This window comes from Coptis chinensis, chromosome 8 (assembly GCF_015680905.1).
Source record: "Coptis chinensis isolate HL-2020 chromosome 8, ASM1568090v1, whole genome shotgun sequence".
NCBI lineage: Eukaryota > Viridiplantae > Streptophyta > Magnoliopsida > Ranunculales > Ranunculaceae > Coptis > Coptis chinensis.
The window spans coordinates 96595436-96620579 of NC_141463.1; the positions used below are offsets into that span (position 1 = coordinate 96595436).

At 36.3% G+C, this 25144-nt stretch overlaps 2 protein-coding genes and 1 long non-coding RNA gene across 3 annotated transcripts; 1 reads left to right on the plus strand and 2 right to left on the minus strand.

Annotated features, from left to right (window-relative positions):
* Positions 1–84: 84 nt before the first annotated feature.
* On the plus strand, positions 85–8770 carry LOC147484794 (uncharacterized). Its single transcript, XR_015204369.1, has 2 exons — positions 85–189; positions 6752–8770. It is a non-coding gene; the product is annotated as an uncharacterized LOC147484794 (long non-coding RNA).
* Positions 7229–10976, minus strand: LOC147484795 (lipid phosphate phosphatase delta-like). The gene is given in 9 exon segments (XM_086577020.1): positions 7229–7735; positions 9446–9566; positions 9664–9792; positions 9880–9927; positions 9930–9979; positions 10081–10211; positions 10294–10368; positions 10447–10542; positions 10619–10976. Coding segments are annotated over 9 exon segments (1224 nt in total). The 5' UTR covers positions 10787–10976; the 3' UTR covers positions 7229–7329.
* A 9506-nt stretch (positions 10977–20482) lies between these two features.
* LOC147484796 (fatty acyl-CoA reductase 2, chloroplastic-like) lies at positions 20483–23479 on the minus strand. Its single transcript, XM_086576962.1, is given in 12 exon segments — positions 20483–20768; positions 21159–21269; positions 21271–21551; positions 21653–21734; positions 21870–22031; positions 22127–22290; positions 22292–22341; positions 22448–22492; positions 22495–22547; positions 22648–22847; positions 23015–23118; positions 23386–23479. Coding segments are annotated over 12 exon segments (1494 nt in total). The 5' UTR covers positions 23465–23479; the 3' UTR covers positions 20483–20605.
* Positions 23480–25144: the final 1665 nt, after the last annotated feature.

Consider the following 25144-nt stretch of genomic DNA (forward strand, 5'->3'; position numbering starts at 1 on the left):
AGCCTTTCCTCGCATTATCGAAAGCAGTCATACGCGTTTCATAGTTTTGAGAATTAACCTGGTTTGAATGTTTCGAACATGAAGTCTGTTTGAAAGTGTTAATCTGACGATTTGGACCGTCGGGTCTTTGTTTCGGAAGATATGGGTTGGAGTTTTGTGCATTGGAGGGATGAAAGTGATGGTTGCAAGGTGGATACAGATAATGCATTTCAAGCTTGACGGTGACTGCTAAGCAATATAGGAGAACTTTCAAGAGTACTGTCTTGAAATCTGATAAGATAGAGACAGAGCCACCATCACCAGAATATACACCAAAGAGCCCCAGTCCTATTCAGGATAGGAATGAGGCTCGACCACTTAAATCTCTCCTACATCGATTATGGGACGATGCTAAGGAACTAAATCCATATGATGTGTCATCAGGGTTTATTTTCCCACCTCACGGGGAAACAGAGGAAGTGGCTAGTAATTTTCAAATGGCTGATAGTGACTGTGAGGATGAGGATGACTCCCCTGGGCACCCAGGACGCTTCTATGTTCATGGTTGACTAGCTCTGTTTAGTTCTACATTGTTTTTTGAAAGATAGGAAACTCTTTTTTGTAGAAACAATTTTATGAAATGGAAATTTAAGCAATGAGATTTTTGCATATTCTATGTTATTGATAGTCAAATGCATTGATTTTATTTAATGGCTAGAATCATGCTAGTAGATTATCATGATCATCTCATATGTGAAAATGTGGATTACTTAGATTTAATTTAAGAGATGATTCTTATTAAGTAGTATCTTATTTTTGGAATTCAAACTTGATAGAATGGCACCCGATGGAAAATCCCCGTTTACGATGCTACCCGAAAAGGACTTGTTAAACGATAAAATTACGAACTTTGGTCTAGGAAAGTTAGGCTAATTCCGGAGATAGGAAGGTCATTGACGATAACCGAGACGATGCGCGAACCTACCGCGGAAAAGGATTAACCTGAAAGTCGCTTATATTCTTTGCTTAGGAAGTAGAAATGAGTATACAAGCAAAGATAATGTTGCCCGAATTGCCATACTTGGCACCATGAGGAATGACTTCATGATCGCGGTATGATGGCCTTGGATCGGCTAAAGAGCTATGGGAAGCGATAAAAGCGGACCTTGGGGTCTGCTCTTGCCGCAAACCGAGGAGGCTACAAATGAGCTTTGACAAATTTATCAAGTCCCCATACCTCTGATGACACAACACATTGCACGGTGATGAAACATGGTTCTTTGAGTTAACCCAAGCGGGACAGTCCCGTCAAATGAACAACAAATTCAAGTCATCACTAGGTCTTTACCTAAAACTTGGGAACAATTTAAAATCTTTATCTTGACGCGATGACGATATCACAAACTTTGCACGAGTGCAAAGGAAATGTGAAGCTTGAGGAACAAAGGCTTTCTCAATGAAAAGCCCGTTGTTCAAACCTGAAAAATGTTGTCAACTCCAAAAGGAAGGCTCCTTGGAACAAGAAAAGTGGAAAAGGGAAAGGCAAGGAAAAGGCCAAGCCTAACCCACAACAAAAGAAACCTAGGAAGTCATAGACATGACTAGTGTTGAATGCTTCCGTTGTCATCGATGGGACACTATGCTGGGGCATGTCCTTCTCCTAAGGTGAGTTTTACTTTAAGAATCTTGTCAATGTGATAAGAATCTTGTCATCTTTGTCGATTCATCACAATATTGGATTGTAGATTCAAGCTGACAATACATAACATAAGTCGATAGGTCCCTCGTTTGAAGATTTCGAAACTTCCACAAGGAACTTCGGAGAGTCCACATGGGAAACCAAAGTGTAGCTGATGTTTTGGGCACGCACTTGTAGGTTGGATTTTTATGAGTGGGAGATCCATCCTTATTGAAGAAGTACTCTTTGTACCCTCAATTAGGAGAAATCTTTTATCGGTTTTGAAATTACTTCAAGAATCCTATGTGTTTAATTTTTCCTTAACTCGCTTGAGATATCTTTAAATAATAGTTTGATAGGTCATGCTTATTTAATGAATTCTTTTATGACATTACACTTAGCACAAACCTGAAGTTTTATGTCTAAAATGGTTGGTACCAATTGTGGCATGCTAGACTAGGACATATTGGACCTGATGGGATAGACCCGACAGCAAGGGGAGGGTTGTTAGGTAACTTAACCTCTGTTAAAATGGAAACACAATGAAAGTTGTTTTTTTGGAAAAGCCACCAAGAAACCTTTTGGGAAAGCCCAAAGGGCAACTTATCCTTTACAACTTATTCACTCGGACATCCGTGGACCAATGAATGTAATAGCGACAAGGCATGGGGCTTTGTATTTCATTACCTTCACGGATGACTATACACGCATGGGACCGTGTACTTGATGTCTCACAAATCGAGGCACGCCTTGGACTGTTTTAAAAAATTACAAGAACCTAGTTGAGAATCAACTTGATAGGACAATAAAGCGCCTTAAGAACTCCGACCATGGGACGTGAATATCTTTTTTCGATGAGTTTAAGGAACTCTGTGAAAATAAGGGTATAGCTAGACAGACTAACTATTCCTTATATATCAGCGAGAATGGTGTCTCCGAGAGAAGGAATAGAACCCCGCTGGACATGGTTAGATCTATGATGGCTCGAGCTAACTTGCCTATCTCATTTTGGGGTGATGCATTGTTAACGGCTAGCACATACTTAACCTAGTTCCTTCAAAACCGCTGACAAAACACCCTATGAACTATGGATTGGTAGACAACCCGTTTTGAACTACCTTTTAGACTATGGGGGTGTCTTTGCTTTTGTCACTTCTCAAAATCGAGAATTTGGAAAGTTGAGTGCTCTGGAAAGAAGTGTATCTTTATAAGATACGATGAGACTTCTAAGGGGTATGTCTTCCTAGGGGAGGATACTCAAGGGCATGTCACGAAATAGAAACCGCGTAACGTCGATTCTTAGAGGATCAATACCCAATGAGGGGTGAGGTTGATAAGGATATACAACTTTCACGAAGTTGATAATCTTATAACTGGCGATGAACAAGCGAAGATGAAACTTTCATCAACCCACGATTCTAGTAACAATGGCATTGGTCAAATGATTGATCAATCCCAACCTAAATAAGAGTGTTAGAGGCCATATCCCCAAACGCCGGTTTGAGATTGAAGGGAGATAAATATGACCAATGCACTTACAGAAATATCGATGAACCTAAAACGTTCAAGGAGGCTATTTAAGGTCCAATACAAGTAAGTGGATGGAAGCTATGAAGGAAGAATTGGAGTCGATGAAGAAAAACAAAGTATGGGACTTAGTTGATCTACCTCCAATAGGAGATCTATTGGGAACAAGTGGGTTCTCAAGATCAAGAAAAATGCGGAAGGAACATAGACAAATTCAAAGCTAGGCTTGTTGCAAAAGGTTACACCCAAAAAGAAGGAATAGATTATGAGGACACCTTCTCACCAGTAGTGAGATTTGCCTCCATACGTCTCCTCTTGTCAATGGTTGCCCATTTTAGATTTAGAGCTTTACCAGATGGATGTCAAAACTGCTTTTCTCAATGGAGAATTACAAGAGGAAATCTATATGGATCAACCCACTAGTTTTTCAATCAAGGGTCAGGAACACAAAGTGTGTAAACTGAACAGATCCATATATGGTTTAAAACAGGCCTCTAGACAGTGGAATCTGAGATTCCATGAAGCAATGCTTCAAGACAAATTCGAAATGGTAAATAAGGACCATTGCGTATATGTTAAGACATCTAAAAATGGTTTTGTGATTCTATCTCTATATGTGGATGACATTTTGTTAGCGGTAAACAATAAGGCATTGATAAATTCCACTAAGGAGTGGTTGTCATTAAACTTCAAATGAAGGACATGGGTGAAGCTAGTTATGTCTTAGGAGTTAAAATAACTTCGTGATCGCCCAAACGCTTGTTATCTTTGTCTCGGGAGACATATATCAAGAAAGGTTTTGGAAAGATTCAACATGACCGATTGTAAGCAAGTGGATCTCCCAAGTAAGTCTAGGAGAGTCTTTGAGTTCTAAAATGTCTCCCAAGAATCCTCACTCAAACTTCGGGCTATGAAAAATGTATCATACTCAAAGCCTTGATCGGGAAGCCTTATGTATGCAATGTTGTGTACAAGGCCGGACATCCGCTATCTGATTGGGTTAGTATCAAGGTTCCAAACAAATCACGGGGTCGCATTAATCGGAAGGCTGTCAAAGAAGATAATGATGTATCTAAAAGGCACCGTGGACTACTCACTTGTCTACCAAGGGAAAGATCTTAAAAGCGATTGGGTACTCCGATTTGCCGGTGGGCTGGAGACCTTGATGAGAGGAAGTCAACTTCGGGATATACCTACATAATGAATGGAGGTGCTATATCTGGAGCGGACAAAAGCAAACTTCCATAGCACTTTCAACTATGGAAGTGAAGTATATTGCATGTTGCTTTCTTACCGTGAGGAGTGTGGCTCGGGCTCGGGCATTCAAAACACTTGTCGGTGTTCTCAAAGAGTCTTGAACCCGGTTCACATCACGGGCGACAAAGCATGGCTGCTCTTGCATATGCTAAAGATCCAAAGTACCATGGAAGAACCAAGCATATAGAGTTAAAATACCACCACGCATCGACAAATGATATCGAAAAGAAAGTGGTTCTACAACACATATCCATTGATCGGATGGTTGCGGATCCACCGACCAAACCTATTCCAAAGGAACTCTTCCTTGCACATGTAAAAATGCTTGGGTTAAAGAGGATGTGATTATGTTAAGAACACTTTGATGGTTTAATGAATAAAAGTGCATTCTTTCGGATCGATTGCATTCTCATTATACTATTTATCATCTCATATGTATGTCGGTAGGGTTGGTTGGTTCCTCACATGAACGATCCACTTCCATTTTAAACAGATGGGAGTTTAGCTTGACAAGTCACTAAACCTTATAGGAAGGGTGGACCTAGTCTTTAGAGTCATGCCCTTTCTTATAATTGGATAAGAAGAAACAGGGCTTCATAGGGAAGATTCGTCTAAACCTACAAACGGTTATTGCCAAGTGGGAGCATAGTATCATTGGAATTGTCATTAGGGATGACAACACTTGCATGGTATGAGTGGACATACGATATCTATTGTTGAGTAAACAAATTAGATACTCTTGCCATGACATGTTTTCACACAACATGTGTATAGTTGACCACGAGAGCAAGAAAATAAATATCCCTAAAATTCTTGCTATGTGAGCTCTATTGATATATTTTTGTTTAAAACATATCGAATGGTACTCTCCTTGAACTTTTGACCTTGTCAAGAAAATAAGAGGACTACTCAAATAACTTTAGTTTGCTCCCCACAAGCTCTTACTAAAAGGTCGATGGATGCATCTTGGGAAGTTGGTAGAACTCGGCGACAATGACTTCGTGTGCAAAGGGTAAAAGAACCGAAGGTTTATCACACAATCACCGGGATTCTACGGCGGGACAATTGATGATAATTGTGAATCATGTGATATGTTTTTGACTTTATGGTTTGGACTCATAGGGATGAGTGCTATTTGTCAAAGTGATGAAACAAACGGATCTTGGGATATACACACACACTCTCCGGATATTAGGTTTTCGGTTTATCTTCTTTAAGATCACTTTTATGGTAGATCAATCGCCGTGCTTTTCATTGTGACTTGCTACTTCCACGGAGATATCATGATCACGTGTGCTAGGGTCACACGAACCATTTGCCGGTGTGAGACACACAAATGGCTAAGCATTCTACTTAAATGCTTCTCTTAGAAACCTTCTTCCGCGTTGTGGGCGAGTGGGAGATGTTGGAAATAAGGTTGGATAGGCGCCCACCAAGATAAGGATAAACCATCGAGTATAGGACTCTATCCTATCGATATTAGATGAGTATAGGACTACATCCTGTCGGATATTAGATGAGTATATGACTCTATCCTATCGATATTATATGAGTATATGACTCTATCCTATCGATATTAGATGAGTATATGACTCTATCCTATCGATATTAGATGAGTATAGGACTACATCCCATCGGATATTAGATGAGTATATGACTTTATCCTATCGATATTAGATGAGTATAGGACTACATCCTATCCAATATTGAGGAGGTGGGAACCTCTATAAATAGACCCCCACCTCTCACATATTAATCATCCAAATAACAAGAAAAACTCTCTCTCCTTTAATGGCGGCCTCCAACATTTTCTAAAGTAGAAGCCCGTAATTTGTGGAGATTCCATAGGTGGTATTCTCCACTAGCCATTGTCGGTTCTTGGTTCTTGGTTAGGTGAAAAAAAAAATGTTGCTTCCCGTTTGTGGTTGGAACTTGACTCCGGCAAAGTTAAGAAGAAGATCTTGAGTGTGCCAGAGAACATCTTCTCACCTCAGTAGATCAAAAACTTGGAACTTGAATTGAAAGTTGTGACCAAGGTGCGATCTTACGTTTCCCTTATCTTTATTTTATGCATGTGGTATAACGTAATTGTATATATCGTAGGAATCATGCATGAGATATCGATAAAATCCTACAATTATCGAAAGCAGTCATACGCGTTTCATAGTTTTGAGAATTAACCTGGTTTGAATGTTTCAAACATGAAGTCTGTTTGATAAGTGTTAATCTGACGATTTGGACCATCGGGTCTTTGTTTCGGAAGATATGGGTTGGAGTTTTGTACATTGGAGGGATGAAAGTGGTTGCAAGGTGGATACAGATAATGCATTTCAAGCTTGACGGTGGCGGATTGGAGATGATGCTATTAGGAGAAGTTTACTTGGGTTCACTTTTAATGTACTTGTTATGTTATTTGTGCCCTGTAATCTGCTTTGACTTATTTGCCTGTTGTATTTGATGTACTAGTTCATAAATAAAAAGTATGATTTATCGGAAAAAAAAAAAAAAAAAAAAAACATGAAGTCTGTATTACAGTTCAATTTTGTCATGATGCTCTTCAATTCGCATGTCCCTCAGTCGCATTCACTTTGTGCTGTGGGTTAGATGTCATAACGAAACCAGAGTACCAGACAACCAGTCTATCACACATTCACACGTCTTCCATAGAACGAATCTAAATGGTATCATTTTATATAACTGCTAATCCCATTTCATCAACTTGCTTACCAAAAACGTTTGGACAGTATTGAAACATGATGATTCTCTGAATACAACTAGAAAAAAATATGATACAGAAATATGTATCTATATATATGCCTACATTTAAAAGAGCCACAACAACAACAAGAGAAGATATCCGTTAGTAGTTTATCACTCTTCCTCATTTTTTACAAGCCTAAGTAAGGGAATAGGGATGGTACCAGGTCTACAACTGACCAAGCAAGTCCAGCGTACTGAAGGAACCTTATGCCCGTATCAACATCGAATGAATCTTGGGAGGAAAAAAAGAATACTTTCTGGATGTAACCAGATTGCTTATTACCATTGGACATTTTACCATTGTTGGGTTCGTTTAACATTGGGATGTAGCAGGACGACTTAATTGGGATGCTCAAAGTGTTGGATACAACTGGAAGTATCCATTTAGCAAGAGCCTTGCTGCAGAACTTCACAAGAAGTATTGTAGGAATACCAACAAGCACTCTTCCCAAAAAAACTTTGAGACCAAGTGTCGGACTGAAGATGTGTGGAACGCCTTCATGGTGGAACTGATGATAAGTTTGCTGAACTCCACTAACCTGGATAATCATATAATAAATATTTAGCAATAAATAAATAAATAACAAATCAAATATTACTTTGATCCAAGAACCATGAAATTATGAATGAGTAAACAAGCAAGCTTGAGTACAATAAAATCAGTTGCTCTCTTGTTCAATTTATCATCGGAAACAGGAAAAGAAAGTTCAGGAGATAGAAGTCAAATGAACTCCCACAAAATTTCAGGGCCTACAAGGGGTCCAACCATCATTAATACACCTCCAAAATCCAAATTGCATTTTAGTTATCATGTTTTTCTTTTCCATATTAGGTCTGACAGCATAACAATGGAAAATCAATTAGTTAAATGTAGATGGAAAATACACAATTAAGGGGCACAAGAGCTATACTCTGATGGAGTCAAATACAGATTATCCTCCCCTAAGGCTGATAAGTTAGTAAATTTGCAAGATCTCTAAGGGAACTCTTGTGTCTTGGTACATGTAGATATGTGACACTTTACTTCCAACAAATAGAGCCCTCAGTAGGACCAAAATGCATTTTAGTTATGATTTTGGTAAACTGGTTTGTGTAGGAAAGAAGAAAACACAGCGAGATTAGTAGAATGACCTTCCTTCAAATGAACAAACGTCTTTAAAACTATGAAGGCTGTAGATCAAGAGAGGTTATGGCTTACGAATGCTGGAAAGAGTCCAGGTGGTGAGCCAGATTCCTTTTATCAACACAGGTAGTTGGTAAAGTTGACTTAAAAAAGAAAGGGACCAAATTACCCAGTAATGAGATACCACCTCAAGCAGTGGAAAATAGTCAATGTTTTCTTCAAGAATTTCAATGCTAAATAGAACCTTGACAGCGCAAAAGCAGTACCGAAGCCAATTATTTAAATAAGTAAATAACAAATACTTTCGAGCCAAAATACTAAAGAAATTCATAGTGTCCAGAGACTTTTTTCACGGAAGAGTAACGCTTCTCTGATACAGGGCACCATTTCATGCTATCCTTTAACCTGCTAATTATAATTAAAAGTAGTTTACAAAATAGTGCGCTTGACATTTCACGCTTACCTTATAGCCCGCAAACTAAAGAGTATCATAACCACATCAGTGGTAATTCTAGCAGATACAAGAAGAGCTAATTAAGAAGCATTTTAAGAATTCAGTGGCATTTAGATCCATTAACCACATGGAAATTAGGAGAAATATAACTTATCAACAGCCAAACGTCAATGTTATGACTTATCAAATTTAGAGCATTTGCCTTGAGAAACCAACACAAATTGCTAGAACATTTAAGTTCGGATATCATGATGATTTCAAATAGGTTACCAAACATCTCATTCGGAAATTCTTTGTTCAGAACTGAAGTTCAGTTAACAAATTAACTTTGGACCCTGAAGTAGTCAAGGTCATGTAAAGGCTGCATTAGGTACTGAGTTTTGGTGAAGAGGTCTAAAATTTTGAAATAATTATCTTGAAATGGTAAAGCGCATAATTTTCCAAGAACCACCTACAGTTCTGACTAAAAAGAGCAAATGATTTTACATTATCTAAATTTCGTAATGAGCCTCCAAATTGGGAGGCTTGTTACTCAACTAGTCCCCATGTTCCTCAAATGGATGGATTTCTTAGTTGTTGAGAGGGATGCACATCTCATGTCAAATGGAATATACCATATAGGAAAAAAAACTAAATCTGACAGATACATTTAAATTGATTTCTGTACTTACTATTCCCAAAAGCAACACCATCGAATGCTGTGTGGAACTCATAGCTTGGAGTTGGAAGCTCTGGTGTTGGATATGCAAAGAGCAGTAAGAAACTGAGTGTGATCCAGAAGGATGTCACTGCAACAGACATAAGAGAGATTCATTGAATTAAGAGATGGATCAGATCATCAGAAAGATGAACAAACAATATTAAACACCACCGAATAACACATACCATTTTGTCCAGAGACAACAAAACTATCCACATTGTCATGAACCATAAGCCAAATAGCAAGAATCACCAATCCGATGACAAGCCCACCTAACACATCAATTACACTGTGCATTCCAAGGTATATCCTTCCTAACAAGAGACCCACATTTCAGTTTTATTTATAAAATCAATGTCAAAAGAAGCCTTACTAACCAACAACAGTATAAACTTAATTACCCAAAACAATCAATCCCACAAGCAAGCAAGCTAGACTAAATCCAACAGTATTGAGGCAGTGTCATGTTGGCTATAATTGAAAACATAGTGCAACAAGTACCTGAAAACACATAAAATTCATATCTAAATGAGTGTATTTATTGCCACCCTTGCTACTAGTAGTCCAATATAAAAAGAAGACAAGGAAGAAAGTATTCATACCCAGACAAACAAACTGTGTTCAGTGTATGAGAAGACGGCAAGCCATATTCCAATGCATTTTCTTTCTCATCCTTAGTAGCTGTCACTCTCCTTACAGGTGGAGAGCTCGGTCTAGGTGCCGATACCACATCCTATAATCATCCACACAATGAACACCCCATTTCACCTTAAACTGAACTAAACAAAGAACCCATATCACCTAAGAACAAGTACCTTAATACAGTTCCCCATATAATCACACACGGCCATTAATAGTGTCATCTGTCTAGCCAATTTACCATGCCCACTCTACAATATCACCAAAAAATCAAAGACTAAACAAGGAATCATATAGAAAAATCCAGTAAATAAAATAAAAAAACTTACCCAGAAAAGCAAAGGTAGAAAAGCAGTATAAAATGGCACAGAAACAACACAAGACATAGCAGAGAAAAAATTGTCCAAGAACCTATGATGGAAACTCTGCAAACAAAATCCACACACTCCATCAAATTATAATCCAAAAAACAAAAACAAAAACAAAAACAAAATGGGGTACCTGGATTTTAATAATAAAGGGGGTGTCTTTAACAACATGGTGAGAAACCCAAGGTTGAATGAAAGATCTAAGCTTGTATGTAACATTAAAAAATGAAGAGAAAACAATCCATGAAAAGATACTAAATATAGATACAAATTGCCACATGGGCACTATTATGTTCTCCATCTCCTCTTCTTCTTCTTCTTCTTCTTCTAAAGTTTGATTCTTTTTTTAAAGAAGAAAGTCTTCAAAAGAAAAAAAAACAGAGAAGAAGATTCCCAATAATTATAAAATGAAGATTAGACAAACAGTTGGCGGGGATTTAAAAGATGGGTCTACCGTTAACATGGTTTATTGACCACATACCGAGATTGTAATAATGACTTTTTGTTTCTTATTTTTCCATGCCGTCTCTGACTCTCTGTTTACTAACATTTCCCGCGAAAATATCTGCGATATATATCAGAAAATCAATCCAATAGGCCGGCTCAAACGGCATTCCAGGTTTCTTTCGAACTCTTACTCATAACTTCATCTGAACATCAAATTTGCACACTGTGAATTTGTTTGAATAGAGCATTTCTAGATAGTACATAGTAGTAGTGTTTTCTTCAAATTTGAAGGCGAAATTTGGAGAAATTGGACGCAAATTTTGAACAACTCTAAGTGGTCGCATATATCGACCGCAAATATGATTGTAGAGCCCACCACGCACGCCATTAATAATATCGCGCACTAGTACCACTGTCACGTGTCATTGTTACTGTCGCGCGCCATTACTAATGTCGCGTGCTATCGAGTAGAAAGTCGGGAATTTCATAAATTGCTTCATTGTCACCCAATACTCCAAAACTATCTTTACAATCATTTCATTTTACCATGTCTTCTCCTTCATCATTGCAAAAAACTAGTCAACATACCGACGATGGCGAATTAACTCAACAATCATGTTATTTTGATACACTCGATCAAGAGAGGTGTCAAATTTGCACCTCAAGAAAATACATTCTATTATCATGTAAGTATCTGAATGCAAGGTGTCCTAAAACACCATATTGCTAAGGCTATATGCTCATACATAGAAGTTGTAACGAAGATGGTGAAGAAGTAAGATTTTTAAAATGCATGTATGATATATGCCCTGGTATGGAATATATATATATAGAGACAATTTGTTGATATACACGTGTGGTGGAGAGGATGATCATTGGTATAGGTATTGCCCTTATGCACATATATCATGCTTAAATGGTTGTGATGGTGTTAGAGAGGTGAAAAAGTTCACACACTTTGAAGAAAAATGTTCTGATATATTGAAGTGTTTAGTGTGTAGAAAATGTGAGTGGTTGGGTGCTGTAATGGAAAATGTTAAGAGTAGTTAATCATTTTATTTTCTATGACTATGTAACGTAATATATTTTTTTAATATGAATAAATTTTTATTTTATATAAATATATGTTAGTTTAAATTAAAAAAAATAAATATATATATAATAAAATAGAAATGGATTAACATTGTTTATTGATGATTAATAATAAATATGCATTTACGAAATTAAATTAAATTACAACAATCAACATCGGTCATTTCTAATGTTCAATAGATGCTTGACAAGCTAAGGTCGTTTTTAAGTCTATCATGCATACAGTGGCGGAGCTAGGAAAGTAAGTGAGGGTGAGCCAGCCAGACAAAAACCAAGCATACAAAAAATAAATAAATAAATAAATAAAAAACATATATTATATATATTAATGTATTAGAAAAAAAAATCAAATCTAAACAAGTATTTGTTCATAGTTGTCCTCGGCGGCCTTCTTTTTCGTCATCCTTCTTCATCTTCTGGAAGCGTTGTAAGATCAATTCGGTATCAATGCTATCAAAAACTTCTTTTTCAATGTATGTTATTAAACAATCATTCAACCACTCATCTGCCATCCGATTGCGCAAACGATTCTTTATGATATTCATAGCAGAAAATGCCCTCTCCACGATGGGCGGTAACGAGGTAAAATCAGCGCCAACTTAATCAACAAATAAACAAGTGGGTACACAATGTCTTCCTTCGTCTCAACTATTTTTTTGGCTAGGCCGCTAATTCCATTTACTTCACAAAACTTAGTATCGAGCAGCACATCAATGATATAATTCTCAAGCTGATCCGCTAATTCCATCCGATCTATCTCACGAAAAATCATCGGGATAAAGTCGAGCAAAACGGATCAACTTTTGCTTATCGAAAGCAACAAACGATTCACTAGGATCAAGACATGCCATACAAAGAAGTAATTCTGTGTTTGCTTCATTAAACCCGGTCGTTTAACTCTTGAATTTGCAAATCAATACGGTTGATAAAATAATCTAACCGCGATAGTAATGTAAATTAGTGTTTCCTTCGCTCTTCGTCGAGACCTCCCTCGAGCCATATACCTCTCTTCCATATTTGGAACAACCACATCATGATTGACACATAGTGAAGAAACTTCGGTCGGGAGACTATCCCACCCATCATCTCTCATCGCTGTAAAGCGTACCTTTGTTATTTTAACAAGAGTCATGGCATTGACAATGTCTTGGTCTTCATCTTTGCAATGCCTTTGACAAATCATTGCTAATTCCTAATATTGCTTTCATCAAATGCAAATTGAAGATAAATTCAAAAGACTCTGCTTGAATCTAATAATCCGTAAGCCTCACCTCTTTGTTCGAGCTTGAACCATTTTCCGCTACATTATCAAGCACATCAACTACTGAACCATAAGTGGTTATCATGCCAAGAAGTGTATAATAGTGTGAGCCCCATCGAGTGTCACCAGATCGTTTAAGACTAGTCTTTTGATTCAACCCTTTGCCACTTGAAATTTCTCCACTTTGTAATCTTTTGCAACAACTTTAGCCTTCATTGCATCGTATGAACATATCCCGTCGCTAAACATGATGCTCCAACGGTATTTACCACATTAGAGATAATACTAAAAAGGTTAGCGATTGGTGATGATTCTTTGCAACTATTACAAGGGCTAACCGGGCGATGGGCAAAACAATGAATATAAACTGCGGACTCATTCTCCTTCATTACAAGTGCTTTTAGGCCATTCAAATCACCTTGCATATTGCTTGGCCCCATCATACCCTTGTCCACGCGGATCTAGATATGCTCAACCCATGCTTGGAGAACAACTCATCGATTGCCTTTTAAGTGTTAATGCACTAGTTTCCTTAACATGCACAACTCCAAAAATCTCTCAATCACGAACCTTTCTTATCGACATAGCGAAAACAAGCGCCATTTGCTCCTTAATTGATATATCACGTGCTTCATCAATTAAAATAGCAAACAATGAATTTCCATAATCTTTTAGAATAGCATTTGTAGTTTCCACGGCCGGCCGAATTCACAATATCTTTTTGGATATCGGTGATGTCAATTTCGATTTTTAGAAGCATTATCAAGAACTTTCTTAATGACTTAGTTATGATCTTTCGAAACCGTTATAAGTTCAAGAAAAAATTACCTTTATTGATCGACTCATCTGATTCATCATGACCATGGAAAGCTAAACCTTGTCTCAAAGAAACCTAATGCAATCGGTTATTGCGGTTAGGTGTATTCGATAATCCGCCGAACTTGGTCAGTTATGCGTGAAGAAATGTCTCGATATCTTTGCTCTTGATTTAACAAAGCACATGGCTGCCCTATAAGCAATATTATGAGCACTATTTGGTCCTCAAACGTGCTCCTTTAATTTGGTTTTCTTTCCCAATTAGTAAACCCCACGTGAGAAAAAAACATCCCCACCTCCTTGTGCCCCCTATTAGGTTTAAAGAGAACAATATAGACATAATCACGGCATCCTCGTGAATACTATATTCCAACCAACTAAACTCCTCATACCACTCAATCTGAAAGCGTCGGATTCTCTTGCCTCTTGTTCTTGGAGGAAAAGCATGATTAGGCTGGCAAGGACCCCTAAGCAAATATGCTCTTCTCACCGAGTCTTGATCATTAGGATGATAATCTGAAATCTTTTTTTTCTCGGTCGGGGTCTCCACGAAGACTAGACAAGTCAAGTTCTTCCGCGATTTTCACGTTGAACCCGCTTTGACGTGGGTTGTTCAACACCACCATCCTCAATTTCTTGGTGACTTCGCTTTGAGGAGAATCCTACTTCAACACTGGCAATAGTATTTGTTTTATTAGGTGGTTGAGTAGGTTGAGTGGGTAACGACTTTCCTTTGATCAAATACTTTAACATATCTGTTTAAACAATTAAAATAAACTATTAATCAACTGAATTGAAATTGCACTAATTAAAATAAACTACCAATGTTATTATGATATTCACAAAATAAAATTAAATAAAAATATGTGGTTTAATGAATTCACAAAAAAAAATACAAAAAAATTAAAAAACATACTTTAGGAACAACTTAATATGAAAAGATAAAAAAATAAGACAAGAAATTTAATAATATTAGGCTTACTTATAAAATTTTAGAAATTATAGATAACTAATTAAAATAATAAAGAAAAAGGTAAAACTGTGGAAAAGTAGGTACCTGCGTAGTGGGTTTTGCTTCAATTTTTGATAAAAAGTCAAACTGGAGTAAGATATTTTTGTTTCTTTGTTTGTTTCAATTGTTTGGTTTCGGTTTGTGTGCCTGCTTTTTATTTTGTCTTTTGGTCGGTTATGGGTCGTGGGTTTTAAGTTCGACTTCAAAGCCAACACTGTTAAGTACTTAAGTGTTAACCCAAGTACTTTAGTACTTTACACAGACACAGTTAGCTTTTTTGGAGACTGTTCACTCTTTTTCGGATATGACTAGCTAACTTTTTGGTTTGTGTGATTATGTGAATAGTAGAAAAAAATTTGTTTACGAAAGTTGAGGGTGAGCCAGGGCGTACCCTGGGCCCCCCCTGGCTCCGCCACTGCATGCATAGTCTTTGATTGAACTCGTAGAGTCCCATCAATGTAGTATTCCCGAGTAAGTAAGATCTGTGGTTGCCCTTCTAGATCAGGAATGTATCTTCTCATTTCATAATTTTTATTCTTAGCTCCGATTATCATATTGTGCAATATGATACATGCTCGATCTTATAACATTACCCAGCATTGTCTCCACATGCCATAATTTGCAAGTTTTTGCCAAAATCCCAAATTTAGATTGCAAAACCCCAAAAGCTCTTTCAATATCTTTTCTTGCAGCTTCTTACATCGTTGTGAACCACTTCATCTTTAGAGCATTAGGTTTTGAAATTGTTTGTATAAATGTCGTATAGTTAGGATAGATACCATCAGCTAAATAATAACCCATATTATAGTTATGCTGATTTAGATCAAAATAAACAAGTGGAGAAGTACCATTGATCACGTACTCAAATACCGGTGAGTTGTCCAACACGTTGATGTCATTGTGTGACCCTGGCATCCTAAAGAAAAAATGTCATATCCACAGGTCTTCGGTTGCAACAGTTTTGAGAATAACATATGGTTTTCAAGAACAACCACTGTAAGTACATTGCTATCCAGTTGGACAATTATGTCATTCCCAATGCATGCAATAAATGCTTCCCAATATACCCGGCCATCCACGTATGGCAGAATGTGCAAGCAAGCGTTCTGTATTTGCAATATTTGTCCTTCGCAAGTAGACTGAACCGTACAATTTGATAATTGCATCACAGAAATGCCTCAACGCCTGGTTTTCAGTTTGCGTGGAAATGTATAATTGATCGTTAATTTGATCAGCCACCGTACCATAACCAAGAATACGCAAAGTTGAAGCCGCCTTGATCAGATGATCTATACCAAGTTTACCAGCATTGTTACATTTAAGCTGAAAGTATTTAAAATGAGTCTGAATATCGTTGAAGATGTGAAGGAATAAAGATTTTTAGTCTGAAAGTTTTTGAAATCCTCTTTCGGAAAAACAGGACGATCGACCGAAGTAGTTGGCCTTCAAGATTTCCAAAGTCAAAGCATACTTTCTATGCTTCACTTTTCGACCCTTCTTTGAACCACCATGTGGTGCCTTCGGAGCATGTACTTGTGCTTGTACAAGTACAGCCAAATGGTGCTTCATAAAGAGAATGACGTTAACAAATTCTTTATCAAGACTATCTGTCGAGTCTTCTGCTGGAGAAGATGAAGAAGAAGACGATGATGAAGATGAAGATTGAAGGGGAAAAATCTCATACACTTCACGATCCATTTTTTGGCAATGTGTGTGTATTGTTTGTTGAGGATTGATGTGAAATGGTCGAGTTGTTTGATAAGAATATTTGGGTTGAGTGTATGTAAAATGAATAAGGAAATGAGTGTAGATATATGGATGTAGAATTCCGGCCATTTTTTTGTCCGTTAGAGCATGCGACATTAGGAGTGGCGCGCTACAGTACCACTGGCGCATGGTGCTGGTCAAAGTAAAAAAAAATAAAAATTGGGGCAACATTTTTAATGGCACCCGACATTGCCACTATCGCTCCGCATTCGCATCCGAAATCCCAAATTTGCGAACAAGAATGCGGCTGGACAAGTGATGCGACCGAATTTGCTTCCACCTAGAGTTGGATTTCAGCGAAATTCCGAGTTTTGGAAACAAATTTGAAGAATTTGGGAGGTGATACTACCACCTAGAGATGCTCTTACATGCATATTATAATGTCTTTGAAAAATCCCTCGGTCACATTTGCCCGCGTCGAATGGAACCTTACCTAAGTCTATTAGTACTCTTGTGGTTGTACTATTCAGCTTTTCACATGTCATCGAACTTTTTGTTTTATGTTTATCATTTCGTATTTCAGGTCTAGTTAACAATGTGCCTAAAAATAAGGGTAAAGTAGTTCAAACCGCAACGCAACAGCCAACAAGAGCCGAGTAGAGTGATTTTTATAGTGGTCTCTGAACAAGAGAAATGGGACAGTGGAGAAAAATCTTGACTGTGCCGACAAGGAAAAGAAAGACGGGGGAGAAAGTAGTACTGATGTAAATGCTAATGTGCCTCTAATAAGTGTTTTGCACAAAGCAAAGAAGAAGATAAAAAAAGATTGCAACGAAAAGGTGACGAAGGATAGTACTGTTAAGGATAGAAAAATTGGTTCTATGAAAGATGATGAGAAGGACTCATCTTCTTCCCAAAGGGAAAAGCTGAAATATGGAAAAGAGTATGATGGTTTAGAGGAAGAAGAAGTTGTGGAGGAACTAGATGATGAGGCAAATGAGGGAGATGGGAAGAAGAATTTGAGCAAGATTGTGATGAAATAGCTGAGAAAGAGGGTGGTAATGAAGAGGAAGATGTGGAAGTGGATGCTAACGAAGAGTAGGAAGTTGAAGCAGAAGATGAGACCTAAATATTCAAGAAGGGTAAAGGGAAAAATGGTGGTGAAGAAAGTGACAGTGAGTGGAGGAAGGGTGGTATGTTCTGTAGTGCCCCCTCCCCACATATGGGTGTATGTGCAGGTTTGGAAGGATATAGTCGTAAAATTTTGCGAGGTGAGGTAACATTTGCTTTAGAGTTTATAACTATTTAGTACCACGAACTTTCATTTTTTTTTCTAAATGTTACCCGAACTTTGAAACTCGCCTATTCGTACCACGAACTTTCAATTTGTTTCAATTTAGTACATCAGTTAATTTTCCGTCCAATTTTACTAACGGTGTTCACGGTTAGCCCTATTCACACAGCACTATTCACGTGAACAATGTTTTTTCAAAAATTCAAATTTTAAAAAAACCCAAAAACACTATTCATATGAACAGTGTTTTTTCAAACATTCAAATATTGAAAAAACCAAAAACACTATTTATGCGAACAGTGTTTATCACTATTCACGTGAATAGTGATTTTTTTTTTTAATCTTAAAACTTAAAAATTATTTTTAAGATTGGTTAAAGATTTTTTTTTTAAAAATCACTATTCACGTGAATAGTAAAAATCTTTAATCAAACTTAAAAATAAATTAATTTTTAAGATTGATTAAAGATTTTTAAAAAAACAACACTGTTCACGTTAATAGTATTTTTCACTATTCACGTGAATAGTGATTTAAAAAAAAATCTTTAATCAATCTTAAAAATTAACCTTAATTTTTAAGTTTTGTTAAAGATTTTTTTTAAATCACTATTTACAACACTATTCACGTGAACAGTGTGTGTGTGTGTGTGTGTGTGTTTTTTTTTTTTTTTTTTTAATAATCTTTAATCAATCGTAAAAATTAATTTATTTTTAAGTTTGATTAAAATCACTATTCACGTGAATAGTGATTTTTAAAAAAAAATCTTTAACCAATCTTAAAAATAATTTTTAAGTTTTAAGATTGAAAAAAAAAATACTATTCACGTGAATAGTGTCTTTGGTTTTTTCAAATTTTGAATTTTTGAAAAAACACTGTTCACGTGAATAATGCTGTGTGAATGGTGAAAACGCGAATAGTACTGTGTGAATAGTGCTAACCGTGAATAGTACTAACGCCGTTAGTGAAATTGGACGGAATTGAACGGAAAATTAACTGATGTACTAAATTGAAACAAATTGAAAATTAAATTACAAATAAAAAGTTTCAAAGTTAGAGTGCCATTTTAGGAAAAAAGTGAAAATTCGTGGTACTAAATGGTTATAATTTCTTTGCTTTAACTAACTAATTTTGGTCTTTTCATTTGTAACTTAACATTACATCAGTTGAGTTTGTGTTTAATTTTCATTTGTAGCTAAACATTGTGTTTTTCAATGTAGGAACGTCCAATTTTGAGAGTGGTGCATCACATTCAAAAATTGGATCAATGGAAATTGGTTCATGAGTGTGACTTGTTTAAGTCCATGCTAGCAGAAACTGGGTTGATGAATGTGGTTCCTCAAGCTAGAAAAATTAAAATGAAAATAATTTAAAAGAAAAGGCATCACTAAATAAGTTGTGGCAGATTTAAATAACAACTTTACAAGGATTAATCTCTCTCTATAGGATTTCCTCTCTTGTATATTCAACCCTAAACAATGTTTTAAAAAATAGGAAAATCTGTCTAAATCTAGCGAATTGGCATTTATGAGTTTAAAAATCAAACTCTTTTTACTCTTGTAAGTTGCCAATTTTGAGTTTGAATATCATTTCTTGGTTAGAAAGAGATAATTTCACTTCTTAAAATTTTTAAATGTATCGGTTTAATTAGAAGGAAGTAAATTGAATCCAATGGAACGTCAGGGAACACAACTATTAGATTGGGTATGGCCGTATGGGACTTTCGATTTCTTCGATCCGACCCATATTCTAGTCGTATGATTATGATTGCAACAAAGAGGATTAATCGCAAGAACTACTCAATCATCGAAGTGTTGTTGGCGTATACATAGAAGAATATCTGAAGGTCAAGACATATACGAATGAACTTTATGGGTAAATTCTTCACGAAAAACAGCCAAGCTGTGTTCAACTGTTGATTAGTTACGAAAGGGCAATTTTATCAACATAAATAAGGACCATTGGCAGAAGCCAAAAGAGCCCTTGGAGTTTGACTTTTCCATGCCTGCCTTAAAAGGAAGAATAGATATATCAGATAATCAGAATACCTTTTGTTGGGAAATAGTTTAGTGATGGGGTTTTGGGAGGTGCATATTTGTGTTGTCATCAGATTCAAAATGGATACGACAGATGATCTCACTTAATTGTAATTTGTAAAGTGGCAAGTTATTTCTTCTCTATGTTTGTTGAAAGAGAGGGCGATGTTGACAATATGTCGTATGTGAATATTTCCCACTCAAACCATCATGCCAGATTGTTTGCCACTGTATTATAGACTTTTCTTTTTTATATTGATTTCAATGTGACTTTCTTGTTAAACTTAATTTTTTGACTTGCACTGGAAACAAAATAGTGTGGAGATTAGAGATTTAGTCATGAAAGTAGGAGCATATACGGCCAATGATATAAGCAACTGAGGAAATTATTACAATTAATTGCATGTATTACAGGGATTATTCCATGTAACAAAATACAAAAGTATCTTATGTATATATCAACACATCCCTCTTCCTTTCATTACATGCCTTCTTAATCCAGGAATATGAACTTTAGAAATGTAATGTTTCCAGTCTATGCTCCCAACATCAAATCCAAAGCTCCTCTTCTCTTCTTCAGACAAGTCCTCCATCAGGTTCTTTGTATTTGTATTATCAAACCTGAAATATAATGTTTGTTCCATGACAATTATTAGTATATTTTTATGTTCCTGCTCAAAACTTGTGATAAGGGTGTTAAATCTGGTTTTATGGCAGTTAGGATGATACTGAAGCACATATTCAGCCGTGTTGTTTAACATGACCACGTCTGTATTTGACTTGGTATAGGCTCAACTTTAATCAAACTATCTAGCTAGTTCTAGAAATACTCTAGGTTCTGGGCTCATCATAGACCTGCTGACAACCCTGAATATTCCAAGAGTACAAATCAATTGAATTTGGTTCAGATATGCTTAGGCATTTTATCAGATCCAACAGGCCAGTTTATGGTACATTAGCACCAGTTATCCCCTACTAATGGTAGAAACCTAAACAATGTTTAAATTTTACCTTCCACCATAGAATGTGTATGGCTCATATATGTTTGCCAAGTACTTTGCTTGCTCCACCGATTTTCTGCAAGCTGTCTCTAGTCTTTTCGACAACTTCTCTTGTGAGGCCGGCAATAAAGCCTATACGCTCGATCGTGTCTGTCCACAGATGTGATGAGAAGTCTTCCATGGAGCTGAAGAGCTTCATTTTAGGTACATTTATTGGCCCTCCTCTTGTGTCAATGCAAGGGGAAGAATTAAAATGTTCGAATAGAAGTTTAGCCAGGTCTTCAAACACTAAGGGGTTTACAACAGATGAGGCTATTTGGTAAATGCTCATTCCTGGTCTTCCTGCAGCTCCATGCTTTGCCATTGCTGCTAAGGTCGCATTCACTACCATATCTGCTGGGACCTATTACAATGATAATAATTAATGAATCCAATAACATAGTGAAGTTATCCTACTTTTGTAGTCTTGTAGAAGAACTTGCAAGCCAAGGATGTGATACTCACAACATCAAGTACTCCTTTGGGGTCTACTAAAAAACCAGTAAGTTGTCCTTTTCCGTAGTATAGAACTATTGGATCCATCATCCTGTGATCCTCAGATGAAGATAGAAGAGAGCAAATAAGATGAGCAAAAAAAAAAATTAAAGAACTATGTGGCATTTTTAAATTTTTTAGAAATCAGTATCAATTTTAAGAGAAGCTCGTCGTTAGAATGAAATACCTGTTTCCTTCCATCCATCCAGGAAAAGGCTCTTTACAAGTGCTTTCTATAACGCTTGGCCGGATGATGACCACTGGTACATCATCTCTCATGTTGTCTATAACCATCTCACCCATGGCCTTTGTGAACACATAAGTGTCTTGCCATCCGTAGACCTTTGCCCTGATAGAGAAAATTTCCAGGGGTATACACACAAATTTCAGTAAAGAGAGTTAAAAAAGAACTTCATTGGACACAGAAAAGAAAAACAGTATCACCTCTCTAGACCTAAATCTTTCATCTTTTGAGTCACTGCATCATTTTGAAAGGATTCCCTTGTATTCATAGCTAGCTTTATTTCAGCTTCAATATCCAACATTGGGAGGGATCCTGTAGGATGGGTATCCAAGCTAATTCTCTCCCTTGCTATGCTATCTCCTACTTAAGAATGGCTTCTCTAAGATTGTACCTTGTCTTTCCCCATTAACATAAGCTGCACAAATGAAAGAAAAACCCGACCACTGTGTAATTAAATGTCTTTGTACATGAATGTACTACGTGTCTACGTCTATCTTTGTTCAGAGTGTTGAATCTTTTACCTGTTGAAACTTGCAGGAAAAGCTTAAGTTGGGGACACCTCTTGTGAAGCTCATAAGTTGGCAAGGTCCTCTGGTGTTGATATCCAAAGCAACATCATACCTGAAATTTTTATGGATCTCAAGGTAATGTGAATTTTGAAGTGTATTTGATTTCATAACATGATTCACAATTGATCACTTTATGTACGTGCACACAATACCTTTCATCAAAAGTAGTACTTGCTGCCGAATTCACAATTATATCTACTTCGTCTGTAATCTTATCAATTAACTCTGTTTCAATTCCAAGATATGGTTTGCAAACATTTCCTACCACAGGAACCAGCTTGCTTAACATAAAAGACTGGTAGGATTTTCCATGAGTTTGCTTCAGGCACTTGAAAAGTTCTGTGTTTATGATCTGAAGAAAACCATTGAAACAATTCTTATGTTACTTGATATCAAAGTGATATCTAGTCCATTGTATATATAGAAGTATTGAACACGTAAACTCATCAGTGTATTTTACACCAATGTAGCTAAAATCAAATAACCATGAGTTACTAGGGAAAGAGAAAAGATGTTTACTTCACTCTTCAATCTTTCCATTGCTGCTTCCTTGCTATTTGCCTTTATCAATAGAAATATCTTACCAACATCAGGCACAGTCCTTAAAATCTTCTCAGTGAGAACTGAAATGCAGAAATAGAAATTTAAACCCAACAAATAGTTTTAGAAAATTTGGTACAAGTGAGCTAATTAGCAGATAGCACTTCATAAATAATTTTCAACTTTTATCCGAAAAGAAAATGTCAACAATTAATGACTTATTATTTGTGAATAATTAAATAGACAAAAGTAAAATCCATGGCTTTACATTGTAAGTCAACATGTAAAATTGCTAATTACTAATTCTTTTCCTGTACTAATTAAATTTGATAAGAGGATTAGTGTAGTACCTTTCGCGACGAAGCCAGTAGCGCCGGTGATTAATAAATCCTTTCCTCTAAGAAATTTAACAATGCCAATCCCTTCCATTACGGTAGCATTTGTTCCAACATATTGTGTCAAGCCATTCACTGTCATCTCCTCTTGTGTCTTTCCATTTGGTGATAAAGGCAAGTTTTCTGCATCTATCAATGTACTACCATGATCCTTCTTCACCGTCGTAGGCAGGGGCGACCTTTCTGTGAAAATAGACGACGCCCCAGTGGAAGTTGTCACATTTCCGATAGTACTGCTCATGCAACATACCATGTTCTTCTTCTTTTTCTTCCATGAAGATGGCATGTCAATGCAACATGACTTTGTTATACTTTTTGTTACAAATGAGTTTGAATTGAGGAACAAAGCCCCCATTACTGCAAAGAAAATTGAAGGATCTAAAAAAGAAAAATGAAAAACAGGCAAATGTTTTGTGTGACAAGTTGTTGGACTAAAACATTAACTAAACTCTTTCTGAATAATAAGAAAGCAAGTAAACAAACTAAAATTGTTAAGGTTGGTTTTAAGAGAAATGTGTGATAAGAGAAAGATGGGTGAGATTGAGTTTTTAAGGGAGAAGGAGATATGAGTTAGGTGATTAGAATTTGTGTTTAAAATCTTATAAAACGGCTCTCTTTTTGCCACCCCTCTTCACACTCTTCTTCATCGGCTAATATGGCGCGAATCTTTACTGTTCTATTAGCCAAGAATATTTGTTTTAAACAAAAAAAATACGAAAAAATAGGAAATGTGAGTTATAAAATTAATTTGTCATATAAGCGTGGGGGATGGTAAAAAGATTACCTTCGAATTAAACAATTATTAACTCCAATATAGTTATATCTACTAACATTTTCTTTGTTATATTTGCTAATTATCTATATCTTAATATCTATGTTCTGTACACATTACAGATCCACTAGTGTGTCTGAGGCTATTTTAATTTCCAAAATATCCCTGTTTCAAACAGTTTAGCCCCAAAAAAAAAATACTTTGTAACAATGTTAATATATGTACTATGGGAGTAGATCAGTAATTTTAAAATAAGATAAGCAACCATATATAGAGATAGATTATCAGCTTTACTGCAGGTATTTTTTTACATAAGATCTGGTCTTTTTTTTTTTTGCAAAACGCACTCTGGGGTTTTATATCACAACTAGCCAATATGCCGGCCTGTGGCCGGCTTACTACATTAATAGTTGATTTACTTTGGGTTATTATAATTGTATATTGTACTATTATTTTGATGATGAACTAATTAACTACTTAATGTTTTAAAAGAAAAAGTTCAAGCCTATTATTCTAGTGTATTGGGCTTTAAAATTAGTTGGGAATGTTGGTCTTTATAATTGTTTGGGGAAAGAATAAGACATCTGAGACATAATTATTTTTGGGCAAATACAAATGCTTTTAGAAAGAAGACATGTATTGCCAAATTACACCACTTGTCGAATGTGTTCTTACACTTCTTGTTTTATTAGGGTTACTTTTGGAATCCCTAATATAGCATAAACTCATTTTTAGTTAACCCAAAAGGGACAAATCAAGATTAAAGATTCTCCCCTTCGACCCACATTAAAATGGTTACTGTTTTAAAGCTGATATCTAATTAAAATAGTTGAGTTAACAACTAATAGAGAAGAAAATATAGTGATATCAAGTAGACATATATGTATGCTCTAAGTATTGAGTACATCTTGATAATTCTATCTCCATGTTATGTTGTCCTCG